The sequence below is a fragment of the Coenobita brevimanus genome, chromosome 111 (genome assembly GCF_032717465.1).
Source record: "Coenobita brevimanus isolate Jiangsu-jjx chromosome 111, ASM3271746v2, whole genome shotgun sequence".
In the NCBI taxonomy this organism is placed as follows: Eukaryota; Metazoa; Arthropoda; class Malacostraca; order Decapoda; family Coenobitidae; genus Coenobita; species Coenobita brevimanus.
The window spans coordinates 31,968,343-31,991,500 of record NC_137064.1 but is presented as its reverse complement, the minus strand read 5'-3'; the positions used below and the strand labels follow the sequence as shown (position 1 = coordinate 31,991,500).

General features: G+C 40.5%; 2 protein-coding genes and 1 non-coding gene across 3 annotated transcripts in view; 1 reads left to right on the top strand and 2 right to left on the bottom strand.

The window, feature by feature from the left end:
• The window catches only part of LOC145417857 (uncharacterized), a 146,498-nt gene extending 139,480 nt beyond the window's left edge, over positions 1-7,018 (bottom strand). Inside the window, exon 1 of the mRNA XM_080286476.1 lies at positions 6,824-7,018. Within this exon, the coding sequence (XP_080142602.1) occupies positions 6,824-7,018 (195 nt within the window). The remainder of the gene's footprint in view (positions 1-6,823) is intronic.
• A 1,580-nt stretch (positions 7,019-8,598) lies between these two features.
• LOC145417913 (5S ribosomal RNA) lies at positions 8,599-8,717 on the top strand. The gene has a single exon (XR_013900578.1). It is a non-coding gene; the product is annotated as a 5S ribosomal RNA (ribosomal RNA).
• Positions 8,718-20,714: 11,997 nt separating this feature from the next.
• Positions 20,715-23,158, bottom strand: part of brun (trafficking protein particle complex subunit brun) — a 165,314-nt gene continuing 162,870 nt past the window's right edge. The window contains exon 19 of the mRNA XM_080286340.1: positions 20,715-21,119. Coding sequence (XP_080142466.1) covers positions 20,928-21,119 — 192 coding nt within the window. The 3' untranslated portion in view covers positions 20,715-20,927. The remainder of the gene's footprint in view (positions 21,120-23,158) is intronic.

Below are 23,158 nucleotides of genomic sequence, written 5' to 3'. Positions count from 1 at the left end.
AGTGATGAGTTTTCCGTGAATGTTGGTGTGCATCAGGGGTCAGTCTTGAGTCCCATGTTGTTTATCATGGTACTTGAAACCCTTTCACGTGACTTTAGAAACGGACTCCCGTGGGAGTTGTTGTATGCTGATGATTTGGTGTTGATTGCAGAGAATGAAAGGGAGGCGGAGGAAAGGTTTAGGAAGTGGAGAGATGGTATGGGGCAAAAGGGTTTAAGGGTAAATGCAGATAAAACAAAAGTGATGATATCTAGGGTTGGTGGCGGTACTGTCAGAGACGAGGGAGAGTGGCCATGTGCAGTTTGCCACAAGGGCATGGGAAGTAATTCCATCTTGTGCGGTGTGTGTGATAAATGGGTGCATAAGAGATGTAGTGGTATCAGAGGTAGACTGCGAGATAATGCTGATTTCATGTGTACGGCGTGCCGGGGTGAGCAGGTGGAGATTGTCAGACATGAGAGGATTGAACTTGATGGTGAATCTCTTGAGTGTGTGGAAGAGTTTTGTTATTTGGGAGACATGTTGTGTGCTGGAGGTGGGGCTGGAGCTAGCTCTGTGGCTAGGGTGAGAAGTAGTTGGAAGAAGTTCAGGGAGCTCTTGCCTCTCCTGACATTGAGAGGGCTCTCCTTACGTGCTATGGGGTCTTTGTATGCAGCATGTGTTAGGAGTGTAATCCTGTATGGCAGTGAGACCTGGGCAGTGAAGGAGGAAGATATTCACCGGCTCAGACATACAGAAATGACAATGATTAGGTGGATGTGCAGTGCGTCCCTGCGTCCAAGGCCTGGAGGGACTGGGTTTACAATGGAAGAGTTGAGAGGTAGGATGGGACTGGAGTGTATTGGTGTTGTGATGAGGAGAGGTAGATTGAGGTGGTTTGGACATTTGGAGAGGATGGGGGATGATAATTGGGTAAGGAATGTCTATCTATCTATCTATTGCCAGACGCCTCAATCCCATTTGGGGTGGCCACAAACAAATCGCCTCCAAGTCGCCCTGTCCCCCGCCATTTCACTGCCCTGCTCCCAACTCACACCCCCCTCTCTCATATACCTCTCCACCCCATCCCTCCATCTCATCCTCGGCCTCCCCCTCCCTCTTCCCCCCTCCACCTCACTCACATACACTCTCTTCGTCAGTCTTTCACCCTCCATCCTCTCCACATGGCCAAACCACCTCAGTGTGTTCCTCGTAACGCTTCCTATCACATCCACATCCACACCACAACGCTCCTTTATATCCTCATTCGTCAGCCTGTCTCTCCACGTGACTCCACAGGCTCCTCTTAAATAACTCATTTCCACTGCTCTCACTCTTGACTTGTGTCCTTCCAACAATGTCCAAGCTTCACTTCCGTACGTTAGAGTTGGTATCACAATACTGTCATGTAGTAACTTTTTCACTTCCATGCTCACTTCCCTGTTTCTTATCACTGCTTTCAAAGAACCAGCAACCTTTCTTCCCTGCTGTACCCTTTCAAGCACTTCACCCTCCAAACCTCCATCCTTACTCATCACACTACCCAAGTACTTAAACGTACTCACATTTTCCAATTCCTCACCATCCAACCTCGCTGTACATTCATTAACTTCACCTCTCTCAAAGACCATCACTTTACTCTTCCCTACATTCACCTTTAGATTCCGTTTCTTACACACTCTCTCAAACTCATCCACCAAGCCTTGCAGCTCCCCTTCGTCTTCACTCAACAACACAGTATCATCTGCAAACAACAGTACAGGGAGTTTCCAAACACTATCCTCTCTCACCAGGGCCACTCCAACATCCACTACCCTACCTTGCACCTCTTTTATTACCCCAGCCATGTACAGATTGAACAACCATGGAGACATGACACATCCCAGTTTCAAACCAACTTTCAAAGAGAAAAATTCACTTAGTTCACCATCCACACGCACTGCAGCCTTCGCACCATCGTACATACTCTTCACAGCATTCAACAACTTCCCATCTACTCCATATATTCTTAACGCTTTCCACAATCCTTGTCTATCCACCCTGTCATATGCTTTCTCCAAATCCATGAAAGCTGCATACAACTTCTTTCCCTTCTCTAGAAACTTTTCCACTAAAGATCTAAGAATGAATATATGATCTACACAACCTCTTCCCTTCCTAAAGCCTCCCTGTTCTTCTCCAACTAATTTCTCTGTTCTTTCTCTAACTCTGTCTATAAGTATCCTACCATACACTTTTCCTATTATACTAAGAAGACAAATGCCCCTATGATTACCACACACTTCTTTTTCCCCTTTTCCTTTGTACAAGGGAATAATTATACCTGACTTCCAATCCTCCGGGACTCTACCTTCCTCCCAGGCCAATCTGCACATCTTCCACATCCATTCTACTACTATCTCTCCCCCATGCTTCAGCATTTCACCACACACTCCATCAATTCCTGGGGCTTTCCCGATTTAACTTTCTTCATTGCTTCCACAACTTCTATCCTACTGATTTCTTCCTGTCTTCTCACCTCCCTCCTTCTCCCAGCCATTCCCCAGCCACTTATACTCGCATTACTTCCATCCTCTACGTTCAACAATTCCTTAAAGTGTTCTCTCCATCTGCTCACTTTTTCTCCCTTCTCCACTAGTAATCTACTATTTTTATCTTTCACTCCCCTGCTAACTTCACTTCCACCCTGTCTTACTCTTTTCACTTCTCTCCAGAACATTTTCTTACAGTCCCTCCACTTTACACTCAAATTCCTTCCAAATTCCTCATCCACTCTCTTCTTACTCTCCCTTACTAATCTTTTCACCTCTCTCTTTGTTTCCACATATAACTCTCTCTTCCGCCTCTCAACTTCTTCCACGCCCCTATTTCTCATCCATTCATTGTATGCTTTCTTCTTTTGTGCCACAGCCTGTTTCACCTCTTCAGTCCACCACGCTGTTCCTTGCACCCCCCTCCGTCTTCTCTTCCTTCCACACACCACATCACATGCTGCACATATTTCTTCTGTAAATATTCTACACACACCTTCCACGTCTCCCATCCGCTCCAATTCATATTTGCCCAATCGTTCCTCCACTTCTCTCTTATACTCTGCTTTTTTCTCATCCTCTTGTAACCTTTCCACTCTCCTTGCAACTACTCCTTCCTCTCGTCTTTCCCTTCTTCTATTCCTCCATCTTACTTGCATTCTAATTCTGGCCACCACCAAGTAGTGGTCAGAAAGTCCACTCCCCCAACCTCTATACACTCTTGTATCCTTTACACATCTTCGCATCCTTTCATCCACACACACATAATCAATCATTGCCTTCCTTTCATTCAGTTCACCACCCACCCTTCTCATCACTCGCCATGTATACCTGTGCATCATTTTATGCCTGAAGAGGGTATTGGCTATCACCAGCCCCCTCCCAGCACAAATGTCCACTAACGCACTCCCATTCTCATCTATTTCAGCAGGCATACCCCACTCACCAACTATTCCATCCACCTTCACATTCCCAACTTTACCATTCATATCACCAATCAAAAACACTCTCTCATTCCTTCCAAACTTTTCCATGCACACTTCCACATTTGTCCAGAACTCTTCTCTCACTCTTCTAGCACGATCTTGCGTTGGCGCATACACACACACAATCGACCACATTTGTATTCCAACTTTCAACTTTACCCACACAATCCTTGACCCAACTGATCCATACTGTCTTATGCTCCTCTTCCATCTTTTACTCACAACTATACATACTCCTTCCTTTGCCCTCTCATTCTCACCTACTCCTGCACATATACCCCATACATACTCCCATTCTTTCACACTTTCTCCTCTCCATATTGTTTCAATTATTCCACATACATCCACTTTCGCACCCTCAAGCACCTGGACAATCTCTCTCTCTTTCACCTCATCATTCGCTCCTCTTACATTCCATGTACTGTACTCATTACCAAGTCCTTTGTCCGGTCCTGGGTCGTCATCGTTTGGTCAGTCCTTGTCCGAGGCTTCTTGTTTGTTTTTTTTTGTTAGTTGTTTTCCAGGGAGGGGCACTAACCCTCCGCCAACCCTTTTAGTTGCCTTTTACGACAAGCAGGGATACTGGGGGAGTATTCTTGAAAATCCCCCTACCCCCAGGGGGGTGAGAAGTGGTAATATTGGGGGTGGGGTTATGAGGGGTAGACCGAGAAAGACATGGGACGAGGTCATTAAGTGTGACCTTAGGGTTAAGGGACTGAACAGGGAGGCTGCAATGGATCGTGCAGCGTGGAGAGCCGCCATTAGGTGACCAAGGCTGACACATGCAAGCATGTTGGAGCCTTTAAAAACGAAACAAAACGTAATGCCACTCAGGGATGAGTGAGGCTGGTCACTCTCATCTTAAATGTCAGGACCAACTTGCCTAGCCCCAGGCTCCTACACTCCTCATGGGACAGCATTGGATTGGATGATGGATGGATGGATGGATGGATTATTATTATTATTATTATCATTATTATTATTATTGTTATTATAAGGAGCACTGTGGTGTGGGTGTGGATGTGATAGGAAGCGTTAGGAGGAACAAACTGAGGTGGTTTGGCCATGTGGAGAGGATGGAGGGTGAGACTGACGAGGAGAGTGTAGTTGAGTGAGGTGGAGGAGGGGAGAGGGAGGGGCAGGGCGAGGATGAGATGGAGGGACGGAGTGGAAAGGTATATAAGAGGGGGGTGTGAGTTGGGAGCAGGGCAGTGAAATGGCAGGGGACAGGGCGAAGTGGAGGTGATTTGTTTGTGGCCACCTCGTACGTGATTGAGGCATCTGGCAACAGATAGATAGATAGACCATAGTAATACCAGTAATAATAGTAATAAACAGTAATAATCTATTTACAATAAACCTTTGTAACTCTCCAATCAAGAAAAGAAATATATGACATCAGATACTGTCCCACAATGCATTCATTCACTCATCATCTAATCCAGTGTTGCTCCATGAGGAGCACAGGGGCCTGGGGCTAGGCAAGTTGGCCCTGGCACATAAGATGAGACTGACCAGCCTCACACATCCCTGAGTGGCATTATGTGAGCAACAGACCCCAACCACCCCTTGGATATAAACCTGCACCAGCTCAATCCGACTGGAATGCCTTAATTACAGTGAGTCTTCGATATACGAAAGGGATAGGGACCAAAAAAAAAAACTTTCATAATTCGATATTTTGTATATCAAAACGATTTTCCCCATTGAAATATACAGTACATAGAAATGGGGGGATGCGTCCCAGGACCCCCATGGACCCCCCACCTAAACTTTACCCCTCCTATTTTGAAGTAAGTAATACCTGTAGAAGTAGGTAATACTGTACCTGTAGATGTAGAGAACGAGGTGGCCATTTTCTTGTACATCTTTTTCTTGGTCACAGTCCCAGTGGTGGAAGCTGCAAGGCCTAAAGCACGCCCAATCTCCGAGACTCCTTGCCCTCCTCATGGCATTTTATAATTTCCAATTTCCTATCGAGAGTTAGGGTATGGTGCTGTTTCTTTTTTGCAGCGGGCTCCCCCGATGCTGGAGATGATGCAGGGGACTTGGGAGGCATGTCCAAACAGTAGAAAAAGATGCAGAGCTGTGAAAATATCCTCACGTACAGCAAAGCTGTGAGGAGGGACGTGGACTCGGTTCCGGGACAATTCGCCGTGAAGTCAATTCGCCATCAAAACATGGACAATTCACACCCGAGACGATTCCGCATCATTCTATAAATATACTTAATATTAACTGATTAATACTATAATAACTAATTTCATGGGGACCTATCAAAGTCTGTGTTCATTTAACAGTGCAGGCTTTGGATATTATTTATAATCTGCACTTGTAGTCAATAATTAACTTACTTCTGCCTCGCTGTAGTTGACTTTGAATTATAATCTGGCACCTCCCATAGCTGTCTTCGGTAATCTTTATTGTAATTTTTGGATGCAGTCAGTTGAGATTGATTGATTAGCTGGGAATGTAGACGTACAGTAATATGAAAATTATTCGTATAATTTTTGAGTACTGTATGTCCATCGTTCATTTGAGGTTTTTAGGCATTTATATAAAAGCCAATCTCATATGTAGCCTTATGTTAAACGATGAAGTGACACACAGTACGTCACCTGATTCACGTTTCAATATACAGTATTTATATTGTTTTCTGTTAATATCAACAATTTGATGCCATATTTTACATTTATTATAAAAAGAATAAACCACCATCACCTTTATAACTCATATAAAAAAAACTAATATACCTGCTAAACAAACTGATATGTAAATAAATGACGGGGAATCGACCTGACGGCGAATTGTCCTGAAACCGTGGACTCAACTGAGAAGCATGCAAAAAACTGTTTACCAGAGAGGGGTTAGTTCGTTTCCTCACCGCAAGCGAGCGCCCATTTTGAATTTTTTGTATTTCCTTTCATATCGCTTTTCATATCATTGAGACAGATACTTTCGTATTGTGGAATTTGTCCTATGTTCATCGCTTTCGTAACATCGAAAATTCGTACTTTGGGTTTTCATTTATCAAGGACTCACTGTACCCACAAAACCACCAGACACCGTAATTTGGTTATAAGGTTACCATCCAGCGTGACAAATGGTTTCCTGGTGTACAGGAAACAATTTGGCTGTCACTCAGTGCAGAGTCACTAAAAGACAGAAGAGGAGAAAAGAATGAAGGAAAGGAAGAATGACAGAAGAGGAAGGAACGAGGGAAGAGAGGAAAGGGCAGGCACCCAAGGGATGCACTCCATCAGGTGAATGGATGGTGAGCGCCCCCACCTACCACATCATTTAATTAAACTCTATAATTTAACTCACTTTTTCTACATAAGGATTTTGTAACACTAGATTAAAATTTTCATGGGCTTTTTCCAGGTTGTGGTGAGCAAGCTGCACAATAGCCTCATTGTAATCTTTATTGGCCTGAGCCTCGAGGGCCTCACGTGTCGGGCCCACGTCCTCCTCCTCACTGCTCCCCACTGACCAGTCATTTAGGGCAGCTATGCGAGTCATTCTCAGTATTCCAGCTCCTGCAAAGAGAAAGGCATCACTTTATTAGACTATCCTACAATCATACAATGAATAAAGAACAAGAGTGAACACTTATACAAGTACAGTAATCCCTTGATTATCTGATATAATAGGGCCAAAAGCATAACTGGATATGGGCAATGTCCAGATACGGATAGCAATATACTCTACTGTACCAATACCCTACCTATACCCAACCTACTACCTATACCCAACCTATACGTACAATACCCTTCCTAATTTGGGCAGTGTTCTGTGGTCTTTCTGCTGTTTTTAGATATCAAAACTCACATTGCAATACGTAATATAATCCTAACCACCACTGTAAGAAAACAATGCATTAACAACAACAAAAAACAAACAAAAAAATTACCAATTTGCATAGTACCCCTCCTAATTTTTGCAGCATTCAGTGGTCTTTTGGCTCCTTACAGACTTCAAGGCACACATTGCAATATGCAATGTAATCCTAACACTAAGAAATCAATGGATAAACAATAAAAATTATTAAAAAAGGAAAAAAAAACACTTACCACCCACACAGAATGCGTGAAGTTGGCCAGCCAGCGTCAACCTAGCCAAATATCTCACGCTTCTTCTTCGGAGTCAAAACCCTCCTCTTGCATTTCTTGGGTGGCGGTGGAGCCATGATCACACACACGAGAACACCACAGAGGAGAATTAAGGCCTGCAAAAGGTAGGGCACCACCACAAATGCAACAATGGATGCAGCCATTGTTGAACCTCAGCCAAGCACACCCACATGCAGAGAGACAAAGGCAGGAACTGAGGTGCGGTACCACTGCGGAGTGTACGGTGTTGCCATGTCTCTAACCATGTTTGGATAGAAGCATGCAAGCGAAAAGCGGCACACTGACCTACGAGTGCAATGGGTCCTTTTCATTCGCACAGGCAAATGTTGCAACGTGGCAGAAACGCTGGGTCCCCGTACATCATGGGCCTAAGGAGTGGCCAAGTAATCCGCACGGTGATGTGACTTTGAACATTCGGTAAGGTGGTGGATGGCCGTGTGTGGCCTGGAGTTTTCAACTAATCCGGTCAGCCAGGGGATTCTGACCATTCAGTAGGAAGTTAGACAGCCATCCTCGCTCAGCTTGTAGGTTACGTTCTGTCTTCCTCATGCACTGCCAGAATATTACCAGTGATCATGGTGGCCAGAGGATTTTGACCATTCAGTATGGAGCTGGACAGCCATTTTCGCTCACCTTGTGGGTTACATCTGTTTTTGTCGGGCGCTGCTGGTATGCTTCCGGTGACTGGGGTGGCTGGGGGATTTCAATCATCCAGTAGGGAACTGGAAAGCCTTGTTTGCTCTGCTTGTGCGTTACAGTATATTGCCAGGGCATGGATAGAGTGGCTGGTGAGCCACCCAACTGACTTTTTTGACTTACTGTGCTGGCTAGCCAACGAAGCTGGAACTTTTGTCCAATTACAGACAAATAAATCCAAATACAGACCTAACAGAGCCAAGGCCTAACGTCCGTATACAGAGCATGACCAGATACAGAAAGTCCGGATAATTGAGGGATTACTTCTTTACTGCCAACGGCCATACCACGTTGAGTACACCGCTTCCCGTCTGATCAGCGAAGTTAAGCAACGTTGGGTCTGGTTAGTACTTAGATGGGTGACCACCTGGGAACACCAGATGCTGTTGGCATCCCTACGTGTCAAGTGGGGTTGGTGGAGGATTAGTGCCCCTCCCTGTAAAACAATTAACTCTAAGCCGTTGGCCACCCCGTTTGGGATACATGGCGTCTGGCAATGAATGAAATGAAAACTTCTTTACTGTGAACCTGCAGGAATATGCAACAACAGCTGTTCTACTACCGGAACACAAGGCAGGAAATCTTTTGCAACAGTCATCAAAAAATTATAAATTTTTTTTAATACCCAATCATACAATCCCAATTGTTATCCAACTGTGACAGAAGTGACCAATTGGAAAAAATTGGTGGGTGACCTGACAAAACATCAACACCAACTTTTGTAACTTAATAATGGTGTGGTTGGGGCTTACTGCTCACATAATGCCACTCAGGGATAAGTGAGGCTGGTCACTCTCATCTTAAATGTCAGGACCAACTTGCCTAGCCCAGGGTTCCTACCCTCCTCATGGGGCGACATAGGATTGGCTGATGGATGGATGGATGCTCCTTATTATGATCTACAGTATCCATTGATGCATAAAACACAGCAAGCAAACATCTACTGCATAAAGTGAAAAATTAAGGGAAATGTTGCCACACCTCATCACTGGCAATGTCTAAAATAATGTATAAACACACCAGCCTTCTTTTTAATGGACTTTAGTTTGATATTAACACACAAACTGAGACACTGGGTTGTCCTACCTTTTCTGTGTTGGGTACAAAAAGAAAAAAAAAAAAAAAAAAAAAAAATCAGCTTCCAAACTTCTTCAAAAACCAGTCTAACTCTCTTGATATGAGAAAGACCATTTTGAAATATGGGTGTATGTAATACATGGTACAATTAGTTCTCTCATAGTTTAATTAAAAAGCAGCTATGTTCAAGGATTGTTGTCTGATGTCAAAAAATATAAAAATCTTATTTCCCTCACAGGTTTTAACTGATGCGATAAAAAAACACAATCAACTTCAAAGCTTCAATAGGCCAGTTTTTACGTCATATTTATCAAAGCACAGTCACAGCATGTGTTTCAATATCTGAATATCTGGAGGTATTAAAAAAAGACAGGAAAAAAAAAAAAAAAAAAGAGTAAAGGGAGTTCCATTGTGTAAGCAGCTGAAAAAAAGCTCCTGATGTCTGCAGATAGGCCTAATCCATTTCAAGTCAACATTACTGATTCACACCACAACGAAGCACAGACAATTGTATTATTTTGGCATTACACACAAGTCTGGAATCGTGCTAAGTCTGTTATTCGCTCTCCTAAAAATAATTTATCTGCACTAAATGCTCTCAACTCTCCAACTCGAATTCTTCCCGCTCCTTCTGGCACCTTGCCAAAAACCTTTCTAACACCTTTACCTCATCATCCTTCCCTTCTCTTCTCTACTCTGATGCCTCTGTAGCTATTTCTTCTACTGATAAAGCGGATCTCTTCACTCAGACTTTCTCCTCCAATTCCACTTTAGACTATTCCGGTGCCGTTCCTCCATCACTTCCCCCCTCTGACTTCCTCATGGCTGACATTAAAATTTCTTCAGCTGATGAATTTTCTGTCATCACTGGCCTCAGTACTAACAAGGCATATGGGCCTGATGGAGTCCCTCCTGTTGTCCTCAGTAATTATGCTTCTGTGCTTACACCCTGCCTAGGTAAACTCTTTCACCTTTGTCTTTCAACTTGTATCTTTCCTTCTTGCTGGAAGTTTGCTCTCATTCAACCAGTCCCAAAGAAGGGTGACCATTCCCAACCCTCTAACTATCATCCAATTGCTTTAACATCCTGTGTCTCAAAAGTTTTTGAGTCTATTCTTAACAGAAAAATTTTAAAGCATCTTTCCCATCATAACCTTCTTTTTGATCGTCAGTATGGGTTCTGTCAGGGACGCTTGACTGGCAATCTTCTCACCTACCTTTCAGACTCCTGGTCATCCTCCTTTCGGGACTTTGGCGAAAGCTTTGCCATTACACTTGACATCTCAAAGGATTTCGATCGAGTCTGGCACAAATCTTTAATTTCCAAACTGCCCTCTTACGGTTTCTATCCTTCTATCTGTGCCTTCATCTACAGCTTCCTTTATGGTCGTTCTATAACTGCTGTTGTAGACGGCCATCATTTTCTCTTAGATCTATTAACAGTGGTGTTCCTCAAGGCTCTGTCCTATCACCAACTCTCTTCCTTTTATTCATCAATGATCTTCTAAGCTATACATTTAACCTTATCCACTCGTATGCTGATGATTCTACCCTTCACCTTTCCATTCAGTTCCCACAATGTCCATCCCACCAGTTACTTCAACAAACAAGGGATGAGGCTATGGAACTCCTAATGTCTGACCTGGTTCATATCTCTGACCGGGGTAAAAATAATCTTGTTGTTTTTAATGCATCTCAGACTCAGTTTTTACACCTATTCACCCGACGGAATCTTCCACAGGAGTACCCACTAAAATTTAATAATATCCAGCTCAATCCAGCATCATTCTTGAACATGCTTGAGGTTTCATTCACTCGGGATTTATCTTGGAAAGATCATATTACATCTCTGATAAAATCTGCTTCCAAGAGATTAGGTGTGCTAAGCTGACTCCATACCTTCTTTACTCCTACACAGTTGCTGACTTTATACACGGGACTTATTCGCCCCTGTATGGAGTACAACTCTCATGTGTGGGGAGGCTCCCCACATACAGCTCTTCTTAATAGGGTGGAGTCAAAGGCATTTTGTCTCATTAACTCTGCTCTTCTTACTGGCTCCCTTCAACCTCTGTCCCTCTGCCACACTCTTGCCTCTTTAACTCTTTTCTATCGTTACTTCCATGGTCACTGCTCCTCTGAACTGTCTGCTTGCATCCCTCCACCTTTACGACGGGTGCGAAGCACCCGTCTAGCAACAAAGTCTCATCCCTTTTCTGTCCAACTCTCTAATGCAAGAGTTACCGTTACTCCCAATCCTTCATTTATGCAACAGGTAAACTCTGGAACTGTCTCCCTCTGTCTGCATTTCCTACTTCCTATGATCTCCAGTTTGTCAAACGCAGTGTGTCCAGGCATCTCGAAATGAACAGATCTTGAATTTGGCTCTCATTTTTTTTTTTTTTTTTTTTTTTTTTTTTTTTTTTGAAGGAATTGTTTTGCAGGCTTGTAGTTTTTGGTTCCTTCTTCCTCACATTAAAAAAAAAAAAAAAAAAGTAACGGAGACTTAATTAATATGCTCTCCAGTTACCGTACGGAATTTTAAGCAATTTCTCTTCAATACACATCCATCACAAATGCACTTTTTAGTACTGTACTAAGCAAATATGGAGGGGGGGGAGGAGCTGTACAGCTCCTAGCTCCATCTGTTATTGCATCTGTGTTAATATTAGGTTAGGTCTGGTTATGCATGTTTAGGTTAGGTAGGACTGGGTTAGGTGAGGTTAGACCATGTCAGGTCAGATTAGGCTGCCATAGTTCAATTTAATGTAGATGCAACAGAAGTTGAAGATACAAGCTGGAGAATTTCCCCCACTTCCTTATACACTACATAAGTGGTAATTGGGGGTGCTCATCATCCACTCACTTGATGTAGTGGTGCTTTGGGTGTCTGCCCGTTCCTCTCTTCCTTCCTCCCAATTCTGTCTTTCATTCCTTCATTTTTTCCTCTTCCTTCTGCCTACGGGTGACTTTACACTCCCTGTTCTGTCTTTCTTTCCTCTTCCTTCTGCCTATGGGTGCCTCTACACTGAGTGACAAGCCAAATGGTTTGTGCACACCAGGAAACCATTTACTATGCTGGGTGGTAACCATATGACCAAATTATGGTGCCTGGTGGTATAGTTGCTATTTAAGGCACTCCAATCTGATTGAGTCTGTGCAGGTTTATATCCAAGGGATGGTTGGGGTTTATTGCTCACATACTGCCACTCGGGATGAGAGAGTCTGGTCACTCTTATCTTAAATGTCAAGACCAACTTGCCTAGCCCAGGGCTCCTACACTCCTCATGGGGCAACATAAGATTGGATGATGCGTGGACTAAAGAAAAAACTTTGTGATGGAGCTTATAGAAAAGGAAAGTGCTTTGAAATGCTTAAATTCAATAATGAGCATATTGGTTTCAGTGTACATTAGCTTGGCACTTCTCAGGAAACTTACCGGTACCCAGAAAATCTGATATTCAGCTCAACATTAGTTAATATGTTATAGTTCTCTTTGAAATGGCTGATGATGTAGGCTATATTGTATGCTGCAGTTCCTGTAAAACAACGAACTCACAGTCAAACAGCCACCCTTTACAGAAAAAGAGCATTTTTGAAGTACCACATTGAAAAACATATACAGTATACCGCAGTCCTGACGCACTGCCACCCAGTGTTGTATTAAAGGAAACTGGCATACAGGCATAAGCCTTTCGGCCAGGCTATTCGGTATGAAGGTATGGCGTCTAGCTATTGATCGTTCTCAGATTAGCAATGTGATAAATGGGTCCGAAGGATCTAAAGATACTTGAATCTCTGCATCCCAACTCGGCCAAGCTCTCGTGTGGTTGAAAAGGCAACAGACCAATACCATGCAGATGTCTGAAGAAATGAGAGAAATGAGGATCTACAGAAAGAAACATAAAATAGACTTATACAAGTATCTGTAGGAAAACTATACTCGTAAATTTGCAAGTACAAGACAAGCAGTCATATTTCACTCCCCACAAGATCACACTACAGTATTACGATTTTCACCTACCTCTCTCACCACACAGAGTATGAAGAACCTTGCGATGTATCCATTCTAGACTTTCTTTAAATTAAGTGCTCAAAAATAACTATTATAGTGACTGCCTTCCCGCTTCATGACGTTGTTGACACCGGTGATTTGACATCATTCGGTGCAGCTTCTTTCGTCAAAAAATTCACACATCGGCATATGCAAAATTGATAGAATACGAATACCAACCATCCTTATTAAGAGTATCACTAACAACCGTCCTTCACAGTGAAACTCCATGTATATATTATGGAATTGTGAATTGTTCGTACTTTTTTCTTGTTTCGGCTCCTCATAGACATGCGTATGCAATAGAGTGATTCCCCACAATAGACCTTAAAGCTAATCATGAGGATCTATGATTCTATTGCAATCTTTGCCTAAAGAGACATAGCACGTTGGTCTTGAGTAGTTTCAAAACAATATACAGTATTATAAATGAAGATTTTTAAAAAGCCACTATAGGGCCTTTACAGGTCATGCAGTTCTTTATCATTTAATATCTATCCAACATCGTCTTGGCTATTACCAGCAAATTCAAAACTAGTCTTTGAAAAGGCTGCGTAATCTCCCCAGTGAAAATCCAAGTTTGCACAAGTCCTCTTACAGGAAGGAAATTTCATGATGTATTGTACAGTAGCAGAAAAATTAGCTTATATGAGCTGGAACACATGCACTGAGACACTACAGCATTTTTTAAATATTTTAGTATAAGATAAAAGTTTGTTGAGGAGTGTTGTACTGTATTTGGTTCAGTAGCGTTGCCCCTTCTCATCATCTAACCACAACTCATATATCAGCACTGAAAGTATCATGTTAATCCCTATACAGTATGTCTTACTACATGCTGAAGCAGGTCTCCTGGCCTTCTCATGTATTGGTGCAAAAAAAGCTACGGTTGTATGTGACTAAAATAAATATTCCATTTCCAGCATATTTTATAACTCTGATGTGAACTTGTAAAACCTCAATAAGCTGGCCAAAATCCAAATGCTAATACCAAGCATTGTACTGGCACTCGAGCTTTAACTCCCTATGCCAGCACCAAGCTGTGCTTTTCTTATTAGTTGCTACCCCTACAACACCACACACAGCTTTGAAATTCCTAATCAAACAGACCATACATGCAGTCCACAAATTTTTCAAATTTCTGTACAGTACTGTACTCCAAATCCCTTAATTCATGCACTGCCGCCCACTACTGCCACTGTTTCTTAGTTTCTCCCAAACTTTCAGTCCGGGTACTCCTCTCACTTCTTATCCTTCAAGTCCCTCCCAGTTTCACCTTGCATACCAGTCATATGATCAGACAAACCTTTGCAATGTATTGTCACCTCTCTCATGTGGACAACAGGTGGCTAATGTGAAAGTGAAGATTACAGCATTTGAAATGTTTTAACCCTTAAACTCTGGGCAGATTCACAACTTTTGCCATCATTAACTATTATAGTTCCTTCTTTAACTGAAGGAGCGTAGCAAAAACTAACATAATACAAGACTGTATTCTTTTGCATGTAAATACTGTAGACACCAAGAATGCCTCTGCAGCTTTCTTTATCTTGCATTGGTGATGAGTTATGTGTAGTACTTTCTGACATTTTGTTGTGAAAAATAGCAGTATCAGAATCTCAAAGACTTGACAGAGGCAGTGCAGGCCACCCTTATTATTCAATGGCCCAGCCATACTTGGTTGGAATGACTGGACACAATGATATGAAGAATATTAGAGAAAAAAAGCAGGGAAAAAGTGTACATACCTCAGGATGTCTCCCATTTAGCAGTAGTAAAAGAATAGCTCTAATCTTTCTGGCCAAGCAGACCCATCAACAAGCAAAGAATTGCCTCTGCATGGCCATCCCATGCAGAGAACCAATGTTCCCTTGTGGTGGACAACACCTCACCACAGCAAGGCACAGGGAAGAGGATGGAGGTTTGGTTCCTGGATGAATATTACCCTTGCATCTCAACCCAGTTAACAGGGGCACCATGGTGTGCTCCACATTGCCCGTTTTTTAGATATAGTGTATGGTTACCACCCAGCACTGTAAATGGTTCCCTTAGTTACAGGAAACCGTTAGGCCTGTCAAGCAGTGCAGTATCACCTACAAAAGCAATACATCTAGTGAGTAGATGATGGTTGCGGCCACCTACCATTATATCCCTCAGGTCCAAGGTTAAAAATACAGTACAAAACACTGAATATTTTATTTTTAATTCATGTACTTTTTACAAACATATATACAGAGTAACAATAATGTGAAGAAAATTTACAGTTGTTATTACAATATTTGACTTTTATACATATGCTTTATACAAGGGATCACTCAGAATATATCTTCAGTATTATAGCATTTCTGTTTTGGTGTACGTATGAGTGCACACATTTCTACCCATACAGTCGTGGGAAGTGCTGTCTGGAACACCAAACCAACTGTATTCCCATCAAAACGGGGGATAAGGATATCCCCAGGCACGTGGTAAGAACTCAAGGTCATCCCACAATACTGTACAACCTCCCACCTTCACAACACTTGAGTCAACATCACCATAATCAACTCCATAGAAAAATATTATTGCTGTACATAAAGGGTTTCAGCACACTAAATACCTGAAGTCAAGAGAAAGTAATAGATAACACATATAACAGAGAGCAAAATCATGAGAATGATCCAGGATTTGTGTACTTCAACAAGTGGTAAGGATTCCCAGGAAGAATCTTGAGTACCATAGGATGACGGTTTCTTCTTCCAAAAACTATAAAGCATTATATACAAAGCATACTAAAAAAAAAAAAAAAAAAAAAAAAAAAAAAAAAAAATGCATTACTGCTTAATTAGTACCCATTTTACCATAATCACACCTCCCACAGGGATGCTGTCTACCTGGCAGTGATTGATTTTTGAAAAGCTGATGTCTTCAGAGACAAGGAATATCAGGAGAGAATCTTTTACTTAGACTGTTACTAAAACCTTTCAAATATTACAATAAAAAAAATTATGAGCAGGCAGAACTATCCAATTTAAATGTCATCGCAACTTATTAAAATGTTTTTAAAAGAAAAAACTTGACCATGGAGGGAGAAAATAAATGTAAATGAATATTACTAAATTATGTGACTCTCTACAAGGCACATCTTTATTACCTCTGATACCATGTTATATTTCTTTCTTATTAACAATACTGTACATTGATATCCTTTACTAGATTTGTTTAGATTTGCTGTGCTCATAAATTTGCCCCAAATGAAATATCATCATTATGCAATTGCAAATAAAGATTGCTTCATGTTTAGTACCACCAACTTTAAGGCCAAATACCCACAAAATAATTCCAATCAGATATATAACATATTAACTCTGCCAGACATCACTACTTCATAAATTTAAAAAATGCCCAAGTGGTTATTACACTATAATATAAAATCCAAAAGGAAGTTCTTATGAAATGATAATTATCAGAATACTAACAGGTCTCTAGAATAATACATCTCTTGCACATAATTACTGATTATCAAATATTCAGACTCACTAAGATGTATGGTTTGAGCTTTAACACAATTAAACGTCATATATACAGTACAACAGTGAAGGAGTATATCTATACTGCACAGATGAGATGAAATACTGGTATTTACCAAGAAACTAAATTTTTTTTATCAGCCTGATCCACATGTCTTCTAACTCCAATGTCATACAGTAGCACTGTGCTAACTTTGTAAATTACGAGTATATCCATCAGCCTAGTAAAAAATTCCAAGTTACGCTTACTTTAATACACTTATAGTACAATACCATTTCCTATAATGGAAAACTTGAGTTTTACAAATTTCCTTACAACAAACCTGTACAGTATTGTACTTGCCTAAAAATGTTCTACACCTGATTCTGCCTACAAGATGCTACTACACCAGTGTTATGAGGGTAGACAGACACATTTCATAAATAAAACATAATATACTCTTCAATACCATTGTTGCTCTTAACATATTGGTTACTGTATGGAAGACAGAAAATTTCCCTATCTACATATCCCCTACTCCTCTCTCTTTCAATCTACTTTTACAACATGCAGTGAATATCTGAGTACAGTATTGATGTAATATTTCTTGTGTATCCCTATTAAAAAAAAAAAAAAAAAAAAAGTGTGAATAGTTAGGAATTGCCATTCTGCTAAGGTGCAGGGGGGAAAAAATGACACAGAAAGAACAAAAATTTCCTTCTGGAAAAGTATCATCAAACAGTCAAGTACAACAATATCATCAAATTCTACAATGGAAATGGTTGAGCCACCACATTATCAAGAGAATAATTAGTCAGATTTGACCTTCCAGCAGAAAATCTATGGACAATTAAAACAAAGTTTAATGTAATGTTGAATACTGATTTATCAGTAACCTTTTAATACAAATTATATTCCTAACCTATTTCCCTGCTAAAGATGGGATGAAGTAGGATCTAGAAACAAGGAAAAAGAATGAAAATGGAAGAATTATCAAGCACATGCTCAAAGAATAGGACCCCATAACCATTCAAACATCATTCAAGCCCCTCATAATCCTGTCTCCACCTAACAGGTCTGACCATCTGCATATATTTGGGGAGAATTTTTCATTGTAGAGGTACTTTGCATACATCTACAAGACTGATTCATTCTATCAACAACCATAACATAAAAATGCATTATAACATAATGAATATCCAGTTTTCTTATAACTGATGTTAAATTCAATCCTGCAGCACCTAACCGACCTTTCTCCTTCCATAAAATATGCTGAATTATTCCAGTTGGTTCAAAATGCTTGAAGTGGTACTCATACATAAGCCTTTATAACTTATAAAATCTGTAATTTGATATCTCATCCATTAAGGAGGGACTGCCAAGAGTGAAGGTTAATGGATACAGTTTTTCTTCCCTCCAGAATTAGTGTCTTTTTGTAAGTTACTTATAACTACATGGAACTAGCATATAAACTAAATACAGTACAGTAATGATATAACTATAACAAGAGTGTTAAGAAGGTTCTGTTAGTACTTATGCTCACAAAAATAAATAAATGAATAAATAAGTAAATAAAATATGCACAATTCTATAACTTCACCTCAATCTTTGTCTGTGATGACAATTTTGTAACACACACAAATTTTCTGATGGGTGGATGTAACTAATATCATCATACGAATTTCCTGATGGGTGAAAGTAACTAATATCATCATCATCTTTATTCATACCTCTTTCCCACCAAAGGACAGGGTGAAGAGTAACTGACAATTTTCATGAATTACTGCAGTCAAGTAATTTAACTTCCATACTACATAATATATTGAACTACAGTAGCCAAATCCTGGGGTTCATACACCATAAGGGGGATAATAAGGGAACAGTTGTAAATAAAACTTTTTAAACATGAGACACTGATCCTTGACTCAAACATCTGACTTGCCAGGCCACAATCATCCAGAACACTAAAAAATCAACAGGCTCTACATAGTGCCTCTTATAGTGTGTGTGCCTAGATGCATGGAAGTGTGTGAAGCCAAGTAAGAGGAAAAAAGGTAGACTGAAGATTTGAAAGGCAAATTCTTGACACCTTTGTAAGTAATGTTATGATAATCTGACAACAGTTAGGGTAAACCACAACAATTCATACTGACCAGCCTTTATAGATTTTGACAATGAATCTAATTACAGCACCTACAAGAAAATGAACCAACACAATGCTACTGTACTTTGGAGGGAATAACACTGAATGATTACTGTTAGCTAAACAAATTTAACAAAATCACTGAACTTTATGGTACATTTGATCAAAAGCACTAACTTCAAAAGCCCTTCTTTGATAACATATAATATGTAACTTTGTTCATGGTAATCACTTGCTACAATGCTTTCTGCTAACCTGAGTTATATGATGCCTGTAAGAAAATGGCATTGTTCATCATGGAGATAAATTTTCAGCTGTTTGTACACATAACATATTCCGACCCTCACAACTTTTTAAATTACTAAATTTACACCCGTAATTTCAACAAATTCAATGCCTTATATATTAACACCAGATATGATTCATATACAAAAAGAGAGAAGAAAATGATCTACTGAGTCAATCTATCTGAATCTAAAGATGCAGACACTCACCAATGTTTTGCCAACATCTATTTACTTCTGAAAAACCAACCCTGTCTGTAACCATGTCTTACACAACTGGAACCTAGAAATACTTAGTTGTCGGAAATTACATCCCTTATACTCAACATAATGTATAAACATCACTGATGCATAGAATTTCTTGTTATGTAAGGCAATCAGAGATAATTATGATCACCAGAGTATTGATATATACAATATGATACAATGTTTACATATCACAAGATTCAAAGTGCACAACACTGTGCTATTGTACATAACAGCCACAATTCAATAGGTAATAAACTATTTTTATGTACTTAATATACATATCACTCAGTATTACTTTGGTTCAATTAATGCAGTTCACATAGTCCACAATTTTTTTCAACTCTACTATGAGGGTTGTCTTTTTTTTCTTTTTTTTTTTTTTACCCCCCTCCCCCACTCCTGGTAGTGTAACCAAGTGATGGTCTGCACTTGTGCACATTATTCTCTCATTTAGTACACCAGCAAATTGCTGGCCATGAAGTTATGATGGGCAAACTTTCTTTACAAAGGTAAATGATGAAATATCTAAACACCACTACCTTAGAGCTTTTTTATCACATCATAATGCACTAGTTGGCACATCTTGCAACGTAAACAGCATGCAGACTATTATGAGCAAGACAATGACCTGTGAAATGATGTCAGTGTGATGAAGTTACAGTTTACACAACCACTGCGCATATGTAAGCAGATCTGTATGATGTTCAAAACTGTCTTCTTCATAACATTCCAATTCACTGTAATCAGTCAACATGGATAGGACAGTGACTTCAGACAACAATTATAACACTAATGTGATGCTTCACTAGGAGCACCATCATAATACTGGTACTGTAATACAAAAATATCTAACTTGATTCATTTTATCAAGCCATGAATGACATGATATATGCAGCATGCACATCAAGATTGTATAATCTGTACAGTACTCACAAGTCCAATACATTAATATCATAAATGCTGCAATTAAAAACATCTTTGGATGCACAAACACATTTCATAAGAGATTTTCTTATATGATTTTAGGATTTGCTCTTTAATTCCAAGGCATTATGCAATATCTTATAACGTGTAATTGTATTTTACGTTGAGCTAACTGACATAGCTAATATACAGGGCTACACTTCCTCTGCATTGTCCCATCACAGTTGTATGTCTACTCAACATGCTTGATCATAATAGAGTCATTTTTTGCCATGGAACTACATCAAGTGTACACTGTACCATATTCCAAAGGTATTACTTCTCCACTACCAAAAGTCATGCCCTACACAGGATATAATTTTTGCAAGAGAACATATGATGTTCAAGCCTCAGCCACAGTGATTTCAAGGGGTGGTGCAAATTTCCAGGCATGCTGTTGTGTTGGGGTGACATTTTCATAGAAGGATGTCTGTGCCAGTGAGGAAGCTGGAGAACAAGTTAACTCCACCTTGTAAACCCCAGATGTGAAGAAAATCAGGCCACATTGGTGTTGGAACTCCTCCCCCTCACCAAGCTGTACACAAAAATTATCATTATGAAAATCATCACAAAAATAAAAAATATATAATAATTAAATCTGATATTCATAGCAAGACAAAACATTTTCTTCAAATCTATAGCAAAGCTTCACAATATACGATTCTGCTTTTTTGACGCACTTTAAACATACACTAATATACTTTCTTCTTAATCACATTCAGTAAGAGCATCATCATCATCATCATCATCCAATCATATGTTGCCCCATGACGAAGATAGAAGCCTGGGGCTAGGCAAGTTGGTCCTGACATTTAAGATGAAAGTGACCAGCCTCAATCATCCTGAGTGACATTACCTGAGTTCTAACTCCAACCATCCCTTGGATATAAACCTTCACCGGCTCAATCCGACTGGAGTGCTACATTTACCCACTAAACCACCGGACGCCATAATTTGGTTATATGGTTACCACCCAGCGTAGTAAATGATTTCCTGGTGTACAGGCTTATCATTCAGTGTAGAGTCATCCACAGGCAGAAGGAACAGAAAAGAATAAAGGAAAGACAGACAAAAGAGAGAGTGTAAAGTCACCCGTAGGCAGAAGGATGAGGAAAGAATGAAGTAAAGAACGACAGAAACTGAAGGAAGGAAAGAAGGAGGGAGAGGAAAGGACAGACACACGAGAGCAGCACTACATCGAGTGAGTGGATGGTGAACGTCCCTACCTACAACAAAGCATTCAGTAAGATACAACTGCAAAATCCAAAGCAATCACAGGATTTTTGTATTACTTCCAACTACGCACCCACATATACCCACTTCACCACAAGAAGAAGCCTACATGAGGTGGCACTGTGCACCCTGGTAGGGCAGTGGTGGTGTCCTTCCAGAAGCCAAATCTCATACTTCCCCACACCTCATCATGGGAATGATCTTGGTAAGGTGCTTACTACCACATGAGGGTGCTGGATCCCAACACAGTACAAGTACTGTATTGTACTTGTAGGATGGCTCTATAGAAGCAGTTGCTTACTTGTAGTTGATGGGTGTGCTTGACTAAATGGACTAGGACCAAGCAGGCACAACAACTGTACCATTTAAACATGTCTCCTCCACCTTCATTGTCCCTGGATTTACTTATTCCACATCCTTTATCTATCTATCTATATATTCCCAGACGCCACAATCCCGTAAGGGGTGGCCATTTGACTTTGAGTTATTTGTTTTATGGGGAGGGGCACTAATCCTCCACCAACCCACTTGTTGACACGTAGGGAGCACGTATGGTTTGGTTATATGGTTACCACCCAGCGTAGTAAATGGTTTCTTGGCTTACATCCTTCATGAATCACATATATTTCTTATTCTATCCACTGTCTGCACTCAACACATATTTCTCAATAATCCCATCTCCACTACTCTAACTCTGGGCTTTTTGCTTTCAAACTTCACTAAAGTTGTACACCCATAAGTTAATATGAGTACTAAAATTGCCTTCATGAAATCCACTTGCAGCTGCCAAACTCAGACCTCTGTTTTGTATAAGACCACACCATCAGCTACTTTCCTTCCTTGTGTCACTCTATATACTACATTTGCACAATTAACTCTCTTTTCTATCACTCACCAATTCAAGTCTCCTTTCACCATATCACATAGGACATCACCTTCTCTCTTAGCAATCATCACTTTAATATTATCTACATTTATGACTGGACACTCAAAGACATCACCAAAACTCTGTATCTCTCTGCAAAATTCCTAGTCATTATCAACAAGTAATAAAGCATCATCTGCTTACATTAGTAAAAAATAAAATAAATAAAATAATTTGGTTTTACGCCAGGTATCCCCGAAGGGCTAAGGCGTTGCCTCTGGTTAGAGGACTTTTGGATTGGAGCGTGTAGCATTTTATGACCGGATGCCCTTCCTGATGTCTACCAATGACCCTTGGGTGGATTCGATCCTCTGACCCTTCGGTCAGAGCGGAGCGCTCTAACCCACTGAGCCACGGCTGCTACTGTGTGAAAATGTTACAACCTTTAACATTCATTACTACTCACTTGCCTCTCC